The sequence below is a fragment of the Neovison vison genome, chromosome 1 (genome assembly GCF_020171115.1).
Source record: "Neovison vison isolate M4711 chromosome 1, ASM_NN_V1, whole genome shotgun sequence".
Lineage (NCBI taxonomy): Eukaryota > Metazoa > Chordata > Mammalia > Carnivora > Mustelidae > Neogale > Neogale vison.
In genome coordinates, this window is record NC_058091.1 from 182996305 (window position 1) to 183019282 (window position 22978).

The 22978-nt window shown below is 39.1% G+C and overlaps 1 protein-coding gene across 5 annotated transcripts in view; it reads left to right on the forward strand.

Annotated features, from left to right (window-relative positions):
- Positions 1–22978, forward strand: part of EPB41L4A (erythrocyte membrane protein band 4.1 like 4A) — a 257238-nt gene that overhangs the window by 97325 nt on the left and 136935 nt on the right. For all 5 annotated transcript variants that reach the window (XM_044264248.1, XM_044264234.1, XM_044264239.1 and 2 more), the window contains one exon: positions 10136–10240. In XM_044264248.1, coding sequence (XP_044120183.1) covers positions 10136–10240 — 105 coding nt within the window. The remainder of the gene's footprint in view (positions 1–10135; positions 10241–22978) is intronic.

A 22978-nucleotide genomic window follows, 5' to 3' on the forward strand; every position in this document is an offset into this window, starting at 1 on the left:
CCCAGGTGAGGTGTCCATCTATGAATGAAGCCATCTTGGGTTCTTGTGCTCAAGTGCACCTCTCTAGCCAACACCAGATGGAACAGATGCCATCTTTCCCTTCTGAGCCCTACCCAGATTGCAGAATCAAGAGCAAATTGTTGTTGCTTCAAGCCACTAAGCTTTGAAGTGATTTGTTACACAGCAATAGATGGCTGAAACATTAGATGAGTCTGAGAAAAATGTGTGAGCACACTTTGCATAATATGTGTGAGCATATTAACCCACACTTTTTTTTGTGAGCACACTTTTTTTTTTTTAAAAGGTTTTATTTATTGAGAGAGAGTGAGAAAGCAAGCACAAGCAGGGGGTAGGGTCAGAGGGAGAAGGAGAAGTAGGCTCCATCTCAGGACCCTGGGATCATGACCCGAGCGAGCCAAAGGCAGACGCTTAACCAACTGAGCCACCCTGGCGCCCCTAAACTTTTTTATATATGAAAAATATAGACAGCACCTTGAAAAGCAAACATTTTACTTTTTATTTTAAATGACTAAAAGAGGGTTTCTTTTATAGATTCCTCACCTAGAGGATAAAGGTAACTTAGTCAAAAACCATCAGATGGTGGTTAACAATACTTGTTCTGAGAAGTAGTTACTGTTGGTGCCTGAAGAATCTCTCCTTTGTGCTCCTCCTTTGCTTTATCCTAACAGGTCTGAGCTGGAAAAAAAAAAAAAAAAGTAACGTGATTTATGTTTTCCCACAGGACTTGGAATCTATTATGTTAAAAACACTAAATAAAAATATAGTGCATTTTTAAAGGCATAACATTAAGGAAATTTTTAAAGGGTTCTTTTCCTCTTTGTGAAGGAGTAAACTGTCTGAACTGTAAAAGTTATCATTCTGTGCAGCTGGCAAAAACCTGCCTTTCTGGTTTGTAATGTTGTGTTAATCTGCAAAGGTGTTATTACTCATTCGAAAAATTCTTTGTTCTGGTTGAAAGCCTCACTGACGGTATTTTCAAATAAACTTGTCCTATTTGGGAATATTTCTCAAGATTATAAGCTTCTTGTAGCTCTGTTCTTTCCAGAATGCTGCTAGTGTGTCAGTAATAAAAGTAATCTATCTCTATTTGCTTAGATTTACGTGGTATCTAATTCACAATCCAGAAATATGTCACAGGCATTTACTCTCATTGAAAAGTAAATTAATATCTTGTAACATTAAATGCGTTTTTTCTGAGTGGAGTTGGAAAAAACTCAGATATTTCTTTCTTGATTTTCTTCTTACTGCCTCGTATCTACTCTCTTTTGATTTCCTTATGATAGCAAACAAAAATACGTCAGGGGCGCCTGGGTGACTCAGTGGGTTAAACCTCTGCCTTTGGCTCAGGTCATGATCCCAGGGTCCTGGGATCGAGCCCCACATCGGGCTCTCTGCTCCGCGGGGAGCCTGCTTCCTCCTCTCTCTCTGCCTACTTGTGATCTCTATCAAATAAATAAATAAAATCTTTTAAAAAAAATGTCAGATTTATTTTCTTGCCCAAGGAAAACTATCTATCTCTGTATAAAGATTTTCTTTAAACTTAAAATGAAACTAACCTATCTGACTTAGAAGTGAAAGCCCATGTCTCATGTTTTAAGGACTTGGGGGCATGTAGCCTCAACACTGGAACATAATGGGTCTGTAATGATTAGAGCTAGCTCCCTAAGGAGTTTGGGAAGAATTTGGATTAAAAGATCTTAAAGTAGCGTTTTTGAGGGGGGGAGGAACGGAGAGTATGAATTGTTTAGAAATGTTGTCAAGAAATTGACAGCGAAACACCATATCGCTATTTTGTCTCCAGGCATCTTCCTTACTTAATACTCACAGCAATCAACCAGATCCACAAAACAATTACTCTATGAACAATAACAAGTAATGACTAGTTCTTACTTGGCATACCTTTTCTTTTAAAACACATTTTAATGCAAGTAAAATGCATGCAGAGTAACCAGTCAAATGCGTAAAAATGCTCCTAATGATAACCAGGTCCTTCTTGTCTTACTTTCTAGAAGTTTCTTAGTCACTCCATAGCCCCAGAACTTCTCCAGGGTTCTCATAGGGAAGTGAACTGCTTCCCCCATTGAGGTTCTTTCTGTTATAGTCTGGGGTGCATCTTGTTCTGTGGCATTTGTTAGCATGCTTTTTCCATCTTCTGGAGATTAATCATTTGCTTACATGTACTGTAAAATTCAAATATTTGAATTGTGCATACTCAATAAATATTTGAATATACTCAATAAATATTTGAAGTCATATGTTTCTTTCATTATATCCTCAATGGTATTATCCTTTTCTAGTAATATATCCTGCGGTTGGCCTGTTCCTTGCCTAGTACACTTCTCAATATTACTTTGGCTCTCATGTCCATTCTCTGTCCCTTCTTCATTTCTTTATTCAAGGATGATTTCCTCTGAACTTGACTATCAATCTGAACTGAAAAATACAGCCCACAGCAATCTCTGTGAAGAATCCACGTGAAGAGTGCAATTTTCCATAAGCGTAGGAGGCATAAATAATGGGATACAAATTGGGGACAGGGTGATTGGAAGGGGCCGGTTAGGGCAGGACTGGCAGAAATGCAGGCTGGTGATGTGTACCCCCAACCCCAGTAGCTAATTGACTGATGGTGCCCATGGTTTCCGAGTCTTGTCATGAGAAATGAGAAGTGGAGAAGTTTTCATGGACAAATGTGCTTGAAGTAGGGACAGAAGTACAGTATTTCTGAGGTTCCTCTAACTCTGCTCCAGGTTCATGATAGACATACAACATAACAGAAATCTGTTGAGGGAATCATGAGATCCCATGTTTTTCTTAAGTAGATCTGGATTCATTGTGGAACACTGCATGTTTTCCTTGTGGTTCTCCATAGAGGATAACAAGGAGCTAAAGGATGATATTTTGTAAAGAATTTTCTGTACCTGGGACACCTGGGTGGCTCAGTGGGTTAGGCCTCTCTCTGCCTTTGGCTCAGGTCATGGTCTCAGGGTCCTGGGATCGAGCCCCGCATTGGGGTCTCTGCTCAGCAGAGAGCCTGCTTCCCCCCCTCTCTCTGCCTGCCTTCCTGCCTACTTGGGATCTCTCTCTCTCTGTGTTATATAAATAAAATCTTTGAAAAAAAAATTTTTTTCCGTACCAGATTCTGTATAAATAAAAAGCTGTCGTAGAAGATCGACAGACTCTGCTCTGGTATTTTTGGAGTGATAGTTTTGGAGAATAGTGATTCCCTTCTGGGCATGAAACTTCTGCTATTTTCATATACTTTGCAAACTGCTAAGTTGGTTTTCTAAGCTTGCTTTTGTGTGTATTCTTCATGAGTAGGCTATTATTTACCATTTATAAATAGATTATATGTATAAAGAAGCTAACATTTCTTGTGGAATTATAGGCATAAAGTGTTTTTCATAAAGATACCCTTGATTTATATATATGTATATGTGTATATATATACTTATTTTTTTTCCCCCCAAATTCTACCCCATCTCAGTGCTGAAATTTCAAGCAGAATTCATTCCTCTTCTGTTCATGAGGCACTTTTCCATCTGCTTGGGACAGAGGAATTAGGTGGAGTTATGTGGTTCTACTTGCTTTAGTTACTCTATCTGTTCCTGTCTGTGCCTGGGTAGGAAAGTGGATCCAGGGGAGGGATTAGATTGAAATGGAACACTAGGCTCATATGTTAGCCTTCCAGAAGTATTTTCAAGTAAGAGGAAAGCTAGGCATGTGTTACCCACAGCAGCCTGGACAGTAAGAAAGGTGGATCTCAATCAGCCAGAAATTATTAAAAAAAAAAAAATTCCTGAGGCAAAAGGCAAATGTGAAGCAACTGTAGGTGAAAACTAAAGTAGGTGAAACAACTGGTGAAAACTGCGGTTCTGGGCAGAACCACAGGAGGGAGGTGGTGATGGGTGAAGGTTGGCTCCATGCTTAGTGATTGTGGCTGTACTGGGATTAGGAGAATACAGACCCACTATCAGGGTAGCACCGTAGAGACTGTGAGATAAAACCAGTGTCTTTCAGTGAACTTCCTTGGTTACTTCACAGAGTCATCTGTTACTGTTGGCAACCAAGAGGTCTGCCTGTTGCACTTCCATCCCTAGGATAAACTGTTGGTATTCATGATATTTTGAGTATACCATTGGACCCAATTTTCTGCATTCCTAGAATTTTTACCAAGGACCCTGGCATGGCTCTTAGGTCCAAACGTACACAATTAGTGTTCCTGTGGGCAAGGGAAGGGAAGCCAGTGGATTGCCTGGCTGCTTCCCTGTAGTACCTCAAGGATGCTGGGAGACCTGGGTTAGGAATCAGTCATCACTGCACCCTGTCCCATTTGATTTCACCTCTGCATGCCTCTGCTGTTGGACACCCTACCAATGGGAGCCATTGTCACGAATGAATTCTCAGGTCTTCATCTGTCTTTGCATCACTTGCTCAGAAGTCAGAGTCCTTGGCTGAAACCAGGTCATGTGTTATGTCTCAGCTGCCAGGAGTTGGGGTATGGAGTCTGTTTCCTGCCTCTAGGAAGATGTGCAGGGTGGGGGATTCTTTCCAAGTAGGGAGGGGGTTTGATAGTACATACCTAGAATGAAAGAACTAAACTAGAAAATTCTTCATGAAGAATATTTGACATTAGAAAGTCTTTTAATGTAACTCATAGATGATTACATCATTTTTGTCCTTTCAGATTCCCATAAATGACTTGATAAAATTATCACCCACTTTTCGGGCACCTGGGTGGCTCAGTTGGTTGAGCCTTCGGCTCAGATCATGATCCCAGGCTTCCAGGATCAAGTCCTGCATCAGGCTCCCAGCTCCTTGGGGAGCTATCATATGATCTCCCTGATATGAGGAAGTGGTGATGCAACATGGGGGCTTAAGTGCATAGGAGAAGAATAAATGAAACAAGATGGGATTGGGAGGGAGACAAACCATAAGTGACTCTTAATCTCACAAAACAAACTGAGGGGGGAGGGGGGTTGGGAAATGGGGGGTGGGGTTATGGACATTGGGGAGGGTATGTGCTTTGGTGAGTGCTGTGAAGTGTGTAAACCTGGCGATTCACAGACCTGTACTCCTGGGGATAAAAATATATGTTTATAAAAAAATAAAAAATTAATTTAAAAAAAAGGTCCCTCTGACCTTCTCCTCTCTCATGCTCTCTCTCACTCATTCTTTCTCAAATAAATAAATAAAATCTTTTAAAAAATTATCATCCACTCTTAATTAAAAAATCAAAACAAATCAAACAGAATAAAACAAAACAAAAACAAAAAACCCAAAAAGTAGAAATAAAAGGAACCTTCTATTTGATAAAGAGTAGATACAAGGGGTACAGAGCAGCCAGTATACTTAGTGATGAGATTTTAGAAGCAATTATGTTAAAGTTATGAAGAAGATTAGGATCATGTTCTCACAACTACCAGTCATCCTTCGGTTGAGGCCCCAACTAATGCAGTAAGGAAAAGAATGTATGGAGGGGGAATTGGGAAAAGAAAAACTAGAACAACTTACTATTGGTAGAAAATGTGGTTATGTAAAAAGATTCCATGGACAAATTCTTTTCACTGATACAAGTTTAGCAAGATGGCTGTGAATAGACCAATGTGGAAGAATTAATTGCTAATATGTTAGAAATTAGAAAGCATAATAAAACTGTAAAATCACTATGAATAAGCATATGTTAGTTTTCTGTTGCTGTATAACAAATTTCTGCGAATTAGTAGCTTAAATCTATCTACCCCTATTTATTATCTTACCATTCTGTAGGTCTGAAATCCAGGATAGAATGGCTGGGTTCTGTGCTTAATCTCAGAAGGCTAAAATCAAGGTGTTGGTTATCAGAGTCCTTCTTTGAAGGCTCTGGGGAAGAATCTGCTTCCAGACTCAGGTTGTTAGCTAAATCCAGTTTTTGTGGCTGTAGGACAGAGGTTCCCATTTCCTTACTCGGAGTCTACTCTCAGCTCCTTGAGGGTGCTAGCATTGCTATCTCAGATGCTCCCTCCATCTTTCAAGTGGCAAGGACCTGTGGAGTTGTTTCTATGCTTTGAAAATCTTTGACTTACATTCTGCCTGTTTCTGTTGATGGAGAAAGTGTTTTGCTTGTTAGGGCCCATGTGATTGGGTCAGATCCACTCGAATGATCTCTTGATACTAAGGCTAACTGTGACTTATAACATAACACAGTCATAGTATTGACAGTTCATTTTATCAGCTCCAGGGATTAGAACAGGATTTATTCTGGGGGAGAGGGCACTTTGTAAATTTTGCTTGCCATAAAGTTTGAGTAGAATTTTGTAAGACCTACATGAAAAAAAGTATAAAACATCCTTGAAGAACATAAGAGAAAAACATATGTTTCACTTTGTAAATACCCTATCATTATGCCCCAAGTCATCCAGTCTATCAGTTCAGTTTAATTCCAGTCAAAACCCCAATAGAGTTATTTATTAAATTAGCAAGCTGAATATCATCCTTAATGGGGAAAAATGAAGAGCTTTTTCCCTAAGGTCAGGAACATGACAAGGACGTCCACTCTCACTTCTTTTATTCAACATTGTCCTGGAAGTCCTAGCCACAGCAGTCAGACAACTGACAGAAATAAAAGACATCCAAAATTGGTAAGGAAGAAGTAAAACTTTGACTATTTGCAGATGACCTGATACTGTACAGAAAACCCAAAAGACTCCACCAAAAAACCTGCTAGAACTGATAAACAAATTCAGTAAAGTCAGAGGTTACAAATCAGTGTACAGAAATCTGTTGCATTTCTGTGCACTAATAATGAAGCAGCAGAAAGAGAAATTCAGAAAACATTTTTGTTTTTAATTACACCCCAAATAATAAGATATTTAGGAATAAACTTAGGAATAACCAAAAAGGAGAAGGACCTGTACTCTGAAAACTATAAAACACTGATGAAAGAAATTAAAGGTAACACAAGGAAATGGAAAGATATTCCGTGCTCATGGAGTGGAAGAACAAATATTAAAATGTCTATACTACCCAAGCAATCCACACATTTAAAGCAATCCCTATCAAAATAACCAATAACATTTTTCACAGAACTAGAACAAAGAATCCTAAATTTGTATGGAACCACAAAAGACCCTGGATAGCCAAAGCAATCTTGAAGAAGCAAAGAAAAGCTGGAGGCATCACATTCTGGACCGCAAGTTATATTACAAAGCTGTAGTTATCAAAACAGTATGGTGCTAGCACATAGATACCTAAATCAGTGGAATAGAATAGAAAACCTGGAAAAAAACCCCACAATTATGTGGTCAATTAATATTCAGTAAAGCAGGAAAGAATATACAGTGGAGAAAAGGGCTCTTCAACAAATGGTGTTGGGAAAACTGGACAGCAACATGCAAAAGAATGAAGCTTGACCACTTTCTTACGCCATATACAAACATAAATTGAAAATGGATTAAAAACCTAAATGTGTGGCACCTGGGTGACTCAGTAGGTTAAGCCTCTGCCTTCAGCTCAGGTCATGGTCTCGGGGTCCTGGGAATGAGCCCCGCATCGGGCTCTCTGCTCAGCAGGAAGCCTGCTTCCCTTTCTCTCTCTGCCTGCCTCTCTGTCTACTTGGGATCGCTGTCTGTCAAATAAATAAATAAAATCTTAAAAACAATAACAACAACAACAAAACCCTAAATATGAGTCCTAAAACATGGGCAGTAGCCTCTTTGACATTGGATATAGCAACTTTCTAGATATGTCTCCTGAGGCAAGGGAAACAAAAGCACAAATAAACTATTGGGACTATATCAAAATAAAAAGCTCCTGCACAGGGAAGGAAACAACAAAACTAAAAGGCAACCTACAGAATGGGAGTGATATTTGCAAATGACATACCTGATAAAGGGTTACTATCCAAAATATATAAAGAACTTACACAACTTAAAAAAAAGAAAATCTAATTTAAAAATGGGCAGAAGACCTAAAAAGACATTTCTCCAAAGAAGACATACACATGGCCAACAGACATATCAGGGGAATATAAATCATAACTACAATCAGATATCACCTCATACCTGTCAGAATGGCTAAAATCAAAAACACAAGAAGCAACAGGTGTTGGCAAGGATGTGGAGGAGGGGGAACACTCTTGCATTGTTGGTGGGAGTGTAAACTTGTGTAGCCACTGTGGAAAACAATATGAAGTTTCCCCAAAAAGTTAAAAATAAAGCTACCTTACAATCCAGCAATCATACTACTGGGTATTTACCCAATGAATAAAAAAAAAATACTAATTCAGAGAGATATATGCACCCCTGTGTTTATTGCAGCATTACTTACAATAGCCAAACTATGGAATCAGCCCAGGTGTCCAATCAGTAGATGAATGCGTAAAGAAGAGGTGGTATATATACATAATGGAATTTTTTGGGGTGGTGGAGCAAAGGAAGAAGGAGAGAGTGAATCTTCAAGGCAGAGAACACCTAACCCAAATGCCAAGAAATGCAGTTGGTTAGTAGGTAAATGATAGAGCACCTACTTTTATAAGTGTCAGGAAAATGCAAATTAAAAGTTACCCTCTCCACTCTTTTTTGTTTAGTTAGATGGGGAAAATTTTGCTCGAGAGAATTTGTTGGCAAGGGTATGGGGAAATGTACTTTCATTGAATAAATTGTAATGGTCTTTTTGGCAGTGCTCGTTGTAGTTTTAAGTATGCATATCCTTGAAAGAGTAATTTTCCTTCCAGATTTTTACCCTAGTTAAACGTGTAAGTACATGAGCACAAAGAAATAATTGACTGGACATGGCATCGTTAGTATAGAACATGTCCCAAACCAAAGGTCCATCACGGAAGGCATTTTTGTTTATGAATTATCCACTGGATTTTGAAAAAGACACCAATTAAGTTTAACCAAGGCAATTTAGTAGAAGGAAACAAAAATACCTTTAGGATTTGTAACAAGAACAGTCTTCTCTCAGTGTGTGCCTTTATCACCTGTCATCCATTTTATAATGCATTTATAGATTTTATTTATTTATTTGACAGACAGAGATCACAAGTAGGCAAAGAGGCAGGCAGAGGGAGAGGGGAAAGCAGGCTCCCCACTGAGCAGAGAGCCCGATGCGGGGCTTGATCCCAGGATCCTGAGATCATGATCTGAGATGAAGGCAGAGGTTTTAACCCACTGAGCCACGTAGGTGCCCCTTTTTACAATGCAATTAATCAAAACATCTCCCTTATGTCACAACTCCTTTCCTAAAAGCAGTGCAATACTGAGTACTCTTCTAATACAAGTAAACGAGTGATGGTAATTCTCTGGGGAAAGCCCTACTTCATTAACGCAGTGTGTGACTTCTTGGGGACTTCTGCTCCCCTGCTGTACTTGCCTGGGTGGGGCAAGAGAAAGGAAAAGTCTGTATCAGTGGGCCTCTGAAATGGATTGTTTTCAAGATTAATATGATAAGTGAAGTAGTGTTTGCTGATTAAATGTTTATCTTCAGCTGTGTGGTAATTGGTAATTAATATATTAGATCTTATATATTAGATCTTAGAAAGCAGGGGAAATGTTCTCTTTACATCTCTGCTTATGTGAAAGAGATAAAGTAAAATTTCTTCACAAGGGCTTTTTAGAACATTAACTTGGGCAGCTTTAATCTGTGGGTTTATTATTTGAGGATTGAAAATAAAAGCTTTGGCTATTGTTATTTTAATTCTGTGTATCTTCTGTGTTGTGATAGTAACGCTGTAGGTGAAAATTGCTTTTTCAAGTGAAAGAACTGTGGGTTTTTAACCAACATGAGTGGTTTTTGATGAATTCATTAGTTGCTCTTCATATAAAAGATTATCTTTATTAAGATAAGAATTTTGTCTGGAAGATAATTTACAATCCCCTAAGAAAAGAAGCTTATATTAATTAAAAACCCACTACAATTTAAAAATGGTTTTTTCAAAGGAATTTCTTTAATACATTTTACTTACAACCCTGCTTTTCTTTGTAATTGAGGCAAAACTCAAAGAAGGAACCATGGGCTAATAAAATCACTTCCCTTGTGGGCGAAGCTAAGAGAAGATGAGAAGCTGTGACTATGTCCCACTGAGAAAGATGAGACACCATGTTAAAAAAAATAAAACTGTGAATTATTTTTGCAGAGGTCAACAAAAGGTTCTGTTGTCCTTGACCACGTATTTCGTCACATAAACCTCGTGGAGATAGATTATTTCGGGCTGCGTTACTGTGACAGAAGCCATCAGACAGTGAGTACAATGACTTCGCATTCAATTTTTCTGGTTATAAAATTCACTCTCTCTCTGGCCTTTGCTGATGTGGTTTTAAGTAGGTAGTTTCTTTGTAACCGAAAATGACTTTGAAAGCCTCAAACATGTTTTTCCTTGCTAAAATGTTTAGCTTTTTTTTTTTTTTTTCCCCTCTTCTGCCAAAGATCTATATAGAGTGGCAGGATTCACAACTTATATGTGTGTACTCCTCTTTGCAGAAGACTTCCCTGGTTTACATTTTTACAGCCGTATCATAGGGAGTACTTTTCAGGTATACTGTTAGGAGAACTAAGTAAGCCAGGTAATGTGTTAGGAGGCGAGTGGCTAGTCTTCTGAAGGGACAGATACTACTTACTGCCTTTTAAGAAAATAAATGGTTAAAGAGAAAAAATACAGTGTGAAAAGGTGCTTATCTAAGCTTTAGAAGTTGAGAGAGTAATTATAAAAGAAATAAGTAGGAGTTTTCACTCATGAGCTTTATGGAGTAAGTGATAAAGGCAACCAAACTTTTGGTGTCTGGGGTCAGTCTTCATGAAGGTCTGACATCTTCTTAGCTGGTTGATGGGTGGAAAGTTTCTTAGAGAAGAAACTCACTACATTGGTTAGGGTAGATCCTATATGGTTATAAGGTTGAAAAGCTATTTCTTGGGTGGTGAGCCGAGGAAAAAGACTTTGGAGGTGGTTGTTTGGGAGATGAAAGGATATTCATTAGTGCCTTTTATTTTAGTCTAAGAAGGGTCTTAACCTCAGACACAGTCTTATTATGCAGAGTGCTTATATGCTTACCTTAAAAGACCCATTTGACTTTTATTTTTCATGTTACTCAACTCCTTTTGGAAGAAAGAGTTCCGCTTCTTCCTTCATCAGTTCTCCCAGCCTCCAGTGCATCATCTGGGATCTATTCAGTAGGCACATGATTGTCTGAGTGGGCTTTTTCTGTCCCGGTCACAGGAATGTGCTAGGATGAGAAGAGACAGACAACTGGAATCCTATTGATGGTGATGACTTGTGATTTTTCCTGAGCTAGTTTCCGTTTTGTTTTACAGGAGGATTTCACAAAGCAAGAATAAAAAATTGGGTGTGTTGGTTAGCTTTCCCTAGAAAGGAGTAGCTTTTTAAAGGCAAACGGTCATTAAGGCACACTTCAAAGAAAGGGAAATGGACATCTTCAGGGGTTCCCTGAATTCTGTCCTGTATGGACCATAAGTGAATACTGCAGAACTGTAAATCTACATTGAAAGATTAAATGAAGGCTCTAGAAGCTATATTGCATTACATTCATATTTTTGAAAGAACGTTTTTCTTAGTAGAGAAAATTACTGTTTCCTGGTCTTATCTAGTATGTCAGATTTCGCCTGGAAAGATTGACTGTCTTGCTAAAATTATATAGACCTTATCTCTTTTTCTCTCTCTCTCTCTTTTTTTTTTTGAAATTTTGCAAAGGAAGAAAATATATGAAAAGTCAGACAATCTCAACTGAGCTACCCAGGCGCCCTGCCAGAGAATTTTAAACAATGGCCTGTATCATTACAAAAAGAATTAGCAGTTGGTATTGATTCAGAGTTTTCTAGGGCTTATATTAAAACCAAAAAAAATTTTTTTTCTCTTAACCTTATTCTTAAGGGTCTGCATTTGTGGTGTGTTTGCAATGAAGATTTTGGAAATAACCACATTACAGTTAGAAGGAGAAAGCTCTTAAGTCATGTTTTTTTTTTTTATATATATATACTGTAAGAACACCAGGTGTGTAAATCACATGAAAAAAACATCTTTTTGCCCCCTGAATTTAGTTATTTCTAGTGAATGAAGATAAAATAGAGGTGATTAATAAACATTCCTTAGTCTTTTCATGCTCAAGTGTATGGTCTGATTGTCTTACATGTATTTTTAATTGTAGGAAACTATAAGGAGGTTATGAAAATTTGTCCCTTCTTTAGAAGATTGTTTCATCAAAGTACACTAGAGGGCTGATAGTGTATCTAGGTAGAAAATGTGATTCCATTACTGATTTGCTTCTCTTAGGTATTGAGGCAGAACAAAAGATTTCTCCTGGGGCAGTAGCTCTGGCAGGTTTTTCATTCCAGGCACCCACCCAAGGCTCAACTTTATTTCTAGGGAAATTGTTGATGAACCCAAATTCCTACTTCTTTGTCTTTTATCTGTGTTAGTAGGAGCAGATCTACATAGGCCTTACTTATTTAAGGCAAACATTTAAAGAATAACTCTATGTTAGAATGGCACAGGACACAAAAAATGGAAAACATTTTGTCTTTAATGATTTCTAGGAATTTACCTGAATTACAGTCCATTAGATTGGATTTTGTGTATTGCTTTGCTTTTTCTCCATCAAAATATTTACTTTTTTCCCCCCAAATTATTTTTCTTTTAAGAGGGAATGCTTTGTAACAATCTTTAAAATAAGTAAGATCCACATGGAAAAGACTTCGAGGCCCTAAGAGGGACCTCTTAGGTCAACTCTTGAGGCAAATAAAGAAAGAAAGTGGGAGAAGGAGCTGGGGGTAAAAGGGAAGAAAGATGAAGATTAAGAAGAGGTGACTCACATACCACAGTGAGGAGCCCTAGACTCCCTCCTTCCCTCCGCTTGACAGATGATCATGCCTTGGGGCCATGCCTAAACTGGGTGGGGGTGGACTGGGAGAGCATGTCCCTTGGGACCCATGGACCTACATAGCAGGGAACTTGTCTGTCCTGGAGGAGCAGGGTAACCCAGAGGCTGGATCTAGACATGTCATCATCACCACCATCCCTCACCATCCTCGTCATTAGTGCACCACAAACTGCGGAACATTTTCCATGTGTTGTCAGTACATGTTCAAAACAGCTGTGCAAGCTCAATATTATTATCCTACCATCAGAGATGAAGAAATAACGCTGGAAAGGTTAAGCCACTTCCCAAGCTCCTGTAGCCATCAAGTATTAGATCAGAATTCAAACCCAAGTCTTCACATCTCCAAGACTGTCAACTACTGTAGTATCCTGACTTGAATGCATGTAAGATGGAACGGTTGTGCAGACTGAGGATACTGAGGAATTCTCTTTCTGTGCAGTTTACATACTTAAGGTTTGTTGAGAGGAGTTAAATAGTATTTTCCAACAAACAGACTTCTCAGATTGACCTGGGGCAAGAGAGTTTATTTAGGCCTCTGTGTATGTATGCCTTCATGTGGTCTTTCAGCAGCAACACAAAGAAGGCCTAATATGGGCAGGCCCTGTGCTAGAGCTTTCTCTGTTTTTCACATAGTCTCAGGAATTCTGGGGAAAGGGAATTTGCTGCCTGGAATATTAAACATAGACGTTCTATCAAACTATATTTCATAAAACCAAGTCCTGGGAAATTCATGCAACGAATGCATTGATTTAGGTGTTACCTATGTGTACAGAGTAACAGCTAGGCAGAACTAAACCTTGGTAAAGCAAACCGCTTTCCAAAGAGTGCAGCTGATTCGATTTGGAATGCTCTGGGCACCTTAATTGCTTCACTTTTCAGGTAAGGTTTGTTAAAGGACCTCTAAGAAGTAAAAACATTCCTTCCTGAAGACATGCTTACTGAGACTGAATTAACCCAATGCTTCCTGTGTTAATTTAGGCTTACTTGTAGAAAGCAGTCCCTTAAAGATGCACAGTGGGATTCACATACTTGGGGTTCCTTTTCCTAAAGACATAGGGAAGAGCACTTAGCCCGGGCCTACAACCTACCTTCTGCTCTGCTTTGGCCTGTATCATCCAGCTTCTTTCTTGATCCAGGCTGGTCTGTGCAGGGGAGGTAGCTCTTCCCTCCCCCTGCCCAGGGCCTTGGTTCAATTGAACAGAAAATTCCCAGCCTCGGTTTAAGGTAGTTGAGAGGGATTACAAGAACACACATGAGAGTCAGAAAAACCCAGATTTATTGAAGGACCCTACCACTTCCTAGTTATAAATATTTAAAATTCTCTTAAGTACTCACCATTGATCTAGAGCAGCAGAACTTTCAAAGAAGTTAGCTCTCTCTAGGAGTATCTGTCATCAATTTCATGGCTAGCTCACCTTCTCATTCTCTGCATGTGGTGTCTGGCTCATCAGCTCACTTTGGTGTGTCTTTGCCTTGAGTGGGTTCCCAGCCTTCTCTTGGCTTAGCATCCTAATCCCCAGGACCTGTGAACATCATCTTACATGGCAGAAGGGACTTGGCAGGAGTGATTAAGTTAAGGATCTTGTATAGAGGGATCATCCTAAATTACTGAAGCAGAGTCAATGTAATTAGAAGTCTCCTTATACATGACAGAGGAAGGCAGGAGAATCAGAGAGAAGGAAATGTAACAGTGGAGGCAGAGGTCAAAATCATGTGATTTCTGGAAGGGGGCCTTGATCTAGAGGATGAAGGCAGCCTCTAGAAGCCAGAAGAGAAAAGGAAGTAGATTCTGCCCTGGAGCTTCTAGAAGAAATACAGCTCAGTGTCTTAGTTTGGACTGCTCTAACAAATCACCATAGACTGGGTGACATGAACAAGAAAGATTGATTTATCATACCTCGGAGGCTGGAGACCTGAGATTAGAGTGCCCGCATGACTGGGTGAGAGCCCTTTTCCAAGCTGTGGACAATCCAATTCTCCTTGTAATGTCACACGGCAGAAAGGGAGGGAGTTAGCTCTATGATCTCTTCTTGTAAAGGCATTAATCCCATTCACGAAGACTCTACCCTTGTGATGTAATTACCTCTCAAAGGCCACACCTTCAAATTCCAACATACTAGGTATTTGGATTAGGATTAGGGTTTCAACATACGAATTTGGTGGGGAAGAGCACAAACATTCAGTCTGTAGTACCCAGTGAGACCATCTTGGACTTCTGACCTTCAGAATTGTAAGATGATAAATTTCTGTTGTTTTAGGCCCAGATTATGGTAATTTGTTACAGCTGCAAAAAGAAACTAATACACATGGTTACAGTGGGAAGCATTTTATTTTTGCTTGCTTAGTGGAAATGTAAGGGCTTTCTTGTTTCGATTTACCAATCAGGCAGAAACCTGAAAGAGAGTTATTTCCCCTGGGTAATAATAATATACATTTTCCTGTAGATAATCAGGATTTTTCCATGATTAGGGCTGCGTGTGCGTGCCCAGATGTCAGCGAGCAATATTAGTTGCTTTTTTTTAAAGGATGAGTTAGGTTCCTTATTACAAGAGAGGGATGATGAGATCTGTTCATGATAGGCAGGTGAATTGAAATTACAATTTAGACTTCTTTAAGTAATTGGATGAATGTGAAATTACTCTGAGGTTGGCAGAAACTTGAGCCACCTTTTGGGTGTTCTGAAGTTGCTGTCACTGGAATATACTGCAGTGGAGCCAGAGAAGTGCCTTTGGAGTTACAAGACGAGTCTGAGGCTGAATGTTCAAGTTACTTAATTTTTCTGAATGTTGAGAAGAATAATGCTCCCGTCCTGCCACTTCTCAAGATTGTTTCAGGACTGAATTAGGGAAAATGGGAACGCTCTTTGTAGATTATAAGGTGTGAGATCTATAGAAAGCCTTTCATGTTGAAGCTAGGATGGAGGAAAATACTGCTGGTGATACTTTCTTAAGGTGGAGAAGGGAAAGGAGAAAACAGTCTGGAGGGTAGAAGAGACAAAATCAAATAAGTTTCAGACTCTTTAAGACCTCTGGAAACTTTTGAAGATGAGTCTAATTGGTATTGAAAGCAGTAATGAGGAGAAATGGGATATCCTAATATTCTCATTTTAAAATGAACAGTTATCATGTCTTACTTTAATGGGAGAACTTGGGGCTCCTTTACAAATTACTCTTTCGAAGGCAGAAGTTCAGTATATAGAGCTTTTCTCAGACTATGGAATTCAACCTGGCTTTGAGAAGAAGATATTGGATCTTTTGCCGTAGGACTTAAAAGGTCAAAGGAGGAGATGTGTAGCACCGAGATGGAGCCAGCTTGTGAATATCCTCTTCCCCCTCCCCCAGGGAACTCTTTTGCTTCATTGAGACAACACAAATGATCAAATGGTCGCTTCCCACCTTCTTGATCCTCCAGACACACCCTTGGTCACTGCTTTCCCATCCTTCCTTCGGGTACAATGGAATAGCCCCAGGGTCTCAGACCTGGATCTTACCACCTTTTTTTTTTTTTTTTTGTATCTCTAGACCTCTCCTTTTCCCCACTCCTTTCCTACAGAGTTTGGGCATGCTCACATCTCTACTATTTAAAACCACCCTTCCCCCACTCCCAGGCACTCGTCTGTCTATGGCCATATTGACTCTGTCACACCTAACCTTCGGGAAGCACGTTTAAGTTCATTGTCTCTACTTCTCAAAACTCCTGTTCATTCCTAAACTTCTCACGGTTCAGCCCTGATACTTATCAAGGCACTGAAACTATCCTCTGGGTCTCTAATTGTTAAATACAAGTGATAGTTCAGCCCTTATCTTTCTTGACCTTAGGGTTGAATTGACCCTTAATGACTCACTCTTTGAAATCTCATTTTGCTAAAAAAACAAAAAACAAACAAAAAAAAACAAAACAAACTCATTTTGCTCTTAAGACACCACATTCTCCTGTTTTCCACTTTTCAAGTTTTCTTCTCATTATTCCTGTTCAGTCTTGATCTTTTCCTTTGCCTCTTCCTAAAAATGGTGGTGATAAGATTTTGTCAATGATTTTTCTAATGCTCTAACTGGTTACTGGCTCACCTGTTTATTTATATGACTAATTCGGGCACTATTTGTCTCTGAAATAATTTCACTAAGAATATAAAAATAAACTGTGTATATATTTGTATCCTTCTCTCTGTCCCCAGATACTCAGAGTATTACTGAGCAAAAATGATCCCCATTCACTGAGCGCCAGCAGCCAGGCTCTGTGTATAAATGGTGTTCTTTGCATCTTGATTTACTGTATTTTGCAGCGTGAAGTTTACCTTCTGTAACTTTATGTTCTGACAAATATCCATAATGACTGATAAGATGTGATTGTTTGTTGCAAAGAAAGACAAGAAGTTGGTCATGCTGGACTATTACAGATTAAAACTTTTATAGTCAAGACATGGAAACAATTCAAGTGTCTATCAATGGATGAATGGTTAAAATGTGAGTGCATATATTTATATATATCTATGTATAGATGTATAGTATATATTGATTACATATATAGTATGTATATAAAATTGAATATTATATAGCTGTAAAAATAAGGAATTAGTTTGTGACAACATGGATGGCCCTTGAGTACATTATGCCAAGTGAAATAAGGTAAAAGAAGGCAAACACTGTATGATCTTCCTTATATGTGGAATCTCAAACACAGAGGGGCTCAGTCAGTTAAGCCTCTGATACTTGATTTTCACTCAGGTCATGATCTCAGAGTGCTACTCACATCAGGCTCCATACTCAGCAGGGAGTCTGCTTGATGATTTTCTCTTTTCTTCTCCCCTCCCTTGACCTCTCTCTTTCTCTCAAACAAACAAACAAATAAATAAAATCTTTTAAAAAATAACATAAAAATAGAAAATAGAAACAAAAACCAAGCTCATAGATACAGAGAACAGACTAGTGGGTTCCAGGGGTGTGGGGGAATGGAATGGGTTAAGGTAGTCAAAAGGTGAAAACTTAAGTTATGAGTTTATGAGTTCTGGGGATTAATGTACAACATGGTGACTATATTTAATAATATTGTATATTTGAAAGTTGCTAGGACAGTGGCTCTTAAAATTTCTTATCATAAGAAAGATAGGGTGATGGTTGTTGACTTACTGTGATCATTTCACAATGCGTGTATCAAATCATTATATTGAATACCTTAGACTAATATAATGTTATATGCCAATTATGTCAGTAACATTGTGTGAAAAAAACCTTGTACTATCTGAAATGTCTTCAAGCATCTGGTAGGGAAATAGAGGGCAAAGATCGGGAAGCAGAAAGATTTTCTTCAGTAGACATCTTTTAGAAAGAGTATCATAAACAGTACAGCAGTCTGCGAGGGCTGACAACTCATGTGGTACCTGGGAAACAAACAAACAAACCTTGAGAAACTATGGCTGGAGCCTTTTCAGGAGTCTAGGGGCCTGGCATGGAATGCCAGAAGCATCTTCATAGAGACCCCTAGCCCAAAGGCTCTCGTTTTCCTGCTGTTAAATATAAGTCACTCTTTATACTTAATCTCATCTGCTCCACGGTTTAAATTTCTAAGGCCCAAATAATCCTCAAATGGGTATTTCCAACCCAGACATCTCAAGAGGCATTGTATTGTGTAAAGAATACAGGCTTTTCATCCAGCCTGTCTGGATTCATACATACTCCTTGGGAAAGCTGTGTGGCATGGGGTGAGTCTCCTAACTTCTCTGTGCCTCAGTATCCCCATTTATAAAGTGGTGACATTAATAGTACCAAGTTCGAAGGGTGGTAGTAAGGATTAAAGGAGTCTATAGAAAACACGTGAAACTGCTGCAAACTGGTGGTAAGTGTAACAGTAATGTCAGCTCTTACTCAGTACTTGGATGTCCTTCAGGTGGTACCCAGAAATGCAACACATTTAAACCTGAAGTTACCATCTCACCCTGCGGACCTGTTCTTATTGAAAGAATTGTCTTGAAAGTAGTGATTTTCCAGAGTTGTTTTTTTTTTTTTTTTAAACTATGTGTTTGTGTTGAGAATTTTAGGTCAAGAATAAAAATTGGATCATAAGTTTAAATAGATGCAAATTTGGGGTTTACAAATACTGACATTGTAAAAATCCATTACATTACTTTTTTTATTTTTTTGGTTTAACCCATCAAGTCCATCACAGGACTGTGGGACTCTCCACAGAACATCTGCTCTCCATGTAGGGCACTCAGTATTCTATAGTACTTTCAGTTTCTGACCCCTTTTTCTATATGGTCTTTTATGACTGAGGCAGGAAGAGCACTCAAGTCTTGTACCAACAAATAAAGGCTTCAGCCCAGATGTCACATTACTCTTAAGTGTATCCAGTGAATCTATACAGCATAGCAATTTTGTACTCACCAACCTTTAAAAAAATATATGTGAACAAGCTCTTCATCAAAGTCAGAAATTTTTCTTTATTCCTTTTATCTCCTTAAACTGGAATTCTTTTTCACTTTCTCCCTAGAGTTTTCTTCCTATATTTCTATTAATAAAATATATTTGTCCATAACAGTATATTACATACACATTGAAATTTTAAAAGTGTACTTCATGAGACCTTCAGGCTGTAATTGTTACTGAGCCATAATAGTAGTTTTTATTACCATGGTTATCATTATATAATTAAAAGCAAAATATGCATTCTAATAATGACTAAAAATAAAAAGTGAACATTTATTGGAGATGCTTCTCTTAATGAAATGGATGGGGTTTTTTTCTTCTTGATTAGTCCATGTACCCCTGGTTGATTATAATATATTCCTGGAGTGAGCTGGGACTCAACAATTTTATTTTATTTTTATTTTTGTTTTTTGAAAAATATGCACTCTTGAGCAACCTTGTCTGCTACAAAAGGAAGATAGAAAAGAAAGAGATTTTATTCAATTTCTTTATTTCCTTGAACTCCTGACTTACATGCCAAAAATCTCATGATGTTTCTGTGAGCTGTGATTTCTCAGACCACTCTTTGGGTTATCTTTCAGTTTAGTTGTAAGCAATGAATTCACTTGACTTATAATTTGTTGATCGTTATAGTAATTCAATTTTATAATTTCTGGGAAGTGTATTAAAAAATGCTTTACCATGATTTGTCAAAAGAGTGTTAGCTATGTTTTTTTTTTTCCTCTTTTACTTGGAGGTGCCAGATTTCATCCAATTTAGTTGGAAAGGATTAGGAAAATTAAAAATTGCTAATTTTAATGCACATTTGCCAATGCAAGATTTTTTATTAAATCCCTTTATCTAATTATGTACTTTATATTTTCATCAGAGTCTTGGAGCTGCAGATTTAGTTCATTCAGTTTATGGAAAACATCCAACATAGAATTCTTTGGTAAAGCTCGTCATTGCCAAACCACCCAGCCAAACCAGTTGCCTTCTGTCTTTTGTCAATTTAAATAAAAATGTTAACGTGTTCTAGAAAAGCATTTTGCTTTTGAATTTTATTTGAGATGGGTAGACAGATGAGAGACAGTGTTTTGTCACTTAGATGAGGCAGCCTTTCCAAGTCTTTGTTTTATTCTTATGGGGACCTTCATGAGTCTTGTATAATAGTTGCAAGGTGGAAATTGCTAGATAATTAAACAAAAATCATCATTTTCTCTGCTGTCCCTACTCCGTATCTGACAATCAGGCAACTCAACCAAAATACCAATGATTCTGTCACCTTGCTTAGTCCTTACAAGAAATACATACAGTGTAGGAAAACACATAATTTATAGTATCTTTATTAAAGTCAGCTTTGCTAATGCTGGTATTTAAAAATGTTGCCATGATTCTTCTCCTGGGATTTTTCATGCCCTGAGGCAATGCACCATGGAGAGATTGAAGTAGGTGAGAGCTGGGTGTATTTCTGCATTAAATTGGGAAGGGGTGACTGTGCGAAGGGAATGCAGTGGAAGGGAGAACTAGAATGGCAGCTCAGTCTTAGGCCTGTTCTTAGGTAGATCAGTCCCAGGAAGGAGTGTATATGGAAGCTGAGGGTCTGGGAATTCAGCACCTTATAACTACCTGTTACCTGTGTCCCTTTGGGAAATCCTCATATGTGATTCCCTGAGGTGCCTGGAGCCATACCTTGTCATCGCTCCCTCCCCTCATGACTAACCAGTCCCCAGGCCCTTTCCATTCTGCTGCTTAACAGAGTGACTGTATAGCTGACCACCCAAGCCAGGATGCTTTGGAGAGTGGAAAGGGCCACAGTGACGCCTATGCCAGGACGACAGTAGTCAACAGGATTTATGGTCACCTCTCAACCTCTCCAGAATCCACCTGCATCTCTGAATTCCAGTTCTAGAATCTCTAGAATTCAGCACATGAGCTTGATATCTGTAAAAGCTTTCCAACCTATCTTCCTGTCTTGGCTCATGCTGCCTGCAGTGTTTGCCCCACTGTAGATGCAGTCTTCTTTCAGAACATCAATTTTAATGATGTCTCTTCTCTGTGGCTTGCAATTTTCTAACAGATTCCTGAGGGAAAATTCTGGAATTTCTTTCCTATTCTTTTTTTTTTTTTTTTTTTTGAGACTTATTTACTTATTTAATTATTTTTGTTAACATATAATGTTTTATTTGCCCCAGAGGTATAGGTCTGTGAATTATCAGGCTTACACATTTCATAGCACTCACCATAGCATGTTTATTTTAGAGAGAGAGCACGAGTGAGCACAGGCTGAGCGGGGAGGGATGGAGGGAGAGGGACTGGTCTCAGGGTTTATCTCCCAGCCCTCAAATCACCACCTGAGTCAAAACCAAGAGGTGGCCGCTTAACCAACTGCTCCCTGCAGGTGCCCTGAAAATTCTGGAATTTCTTAAAATGGGTTACAAGGTATGTGGCCCTTGGTTGCTTTTGAGCTTCTTCTTCTGCAGTGTGACTCTTCTTTCCACCCCCACTCCAATCCTGCCCCAAACCACAGCCCTGGTATCTGTACAACTGCAAGAGAACTACCAGCCACTCCCTCCCCACACGTGTGCGCCAGAGAGCGGAGTGAGCTCCTTGCCCTGTCTGAACACTCTGCTTATGCTCTTCCCCTTTTTGTTTTATTTGGCGAAATCCTGTTCTTCCTTACCATCTCAGTGGACTTGTCTCTGGTGTCCCTTCCTTCCCAAAGCTTTCCCCTTACTTTGCAGAAATCACCTAGTCTTATTCCTGTCTCACGTTACAAATATCGCATTATATATGCCGCTTCAGTAATATCCCCCACATGAGGCACCTGGGGGGCTCAGTCTGTTAAGCATCGGACTCTTGATTTTTGTTCAGGTCATGATCTCAGGGTCCTGGGATCAAGCCCCTAGTTGGGCTCTACACTCAGTGAGGAGTCTGCTTGAGGATTCCGTCCTTCTCCTTCTTTCTCTCAAATGAATACATCTTTTGAAAAAACAAATCCCACTTGATGGGATTCTGCTTGAGAGAGGTGATGTCCTATGCCTCATTCTGTTATCACCTTCTGCCGCTGGCAGCTGAGTGATTTGTGGTATTAGTGAACAAAATAGCTCTCACCTAGACTGTGGCCCAGGCACATGGAGGTGAGGCCATGACAGTACCTCCCCATCTTGCCTTTCTGTGTCTGTCTCCTATCTCCTTGGTCTGCTGTTCTTTGAATTTATTGCCTTGCTGCTTTTGTGAAAGACTTTTGTTGTTCATTTTATCCAGATTTCATCCATATTAAAAAAATAAAAGCTTAACTGAGATGTTAGGCAGTTAGGTGGGACATGTGTGGGATCGTAAGGAGCCCCGGATAGCTGATACGAGCGTGCTGGCAGCTGCCGGGTGCTGTTCAGAGTATTCTGTAGTAATAGGTCGTGTGGTCGGGGGAGAATCTGAGTTCAGGTCATGTCACTGGGAGCTGTATAGTTGTGAACCCCACAGTTTTAAAAACTCTGCCCCTAATAAACAGTATTTCTAACAAAACAGTAGCTTTTTCTATTTTTTTTTCAGTCGATGAACGGTTTTTATTTAGAAAGGAAAAGATGTTTTTCTGGGGTTATTTTCTGTTGAGAGTGGATCTGATCTCTTCTGAGTATAGTCATGTGATGCATCCTGAGAATTCAGAAGCTGACATGCTTGAAAGAA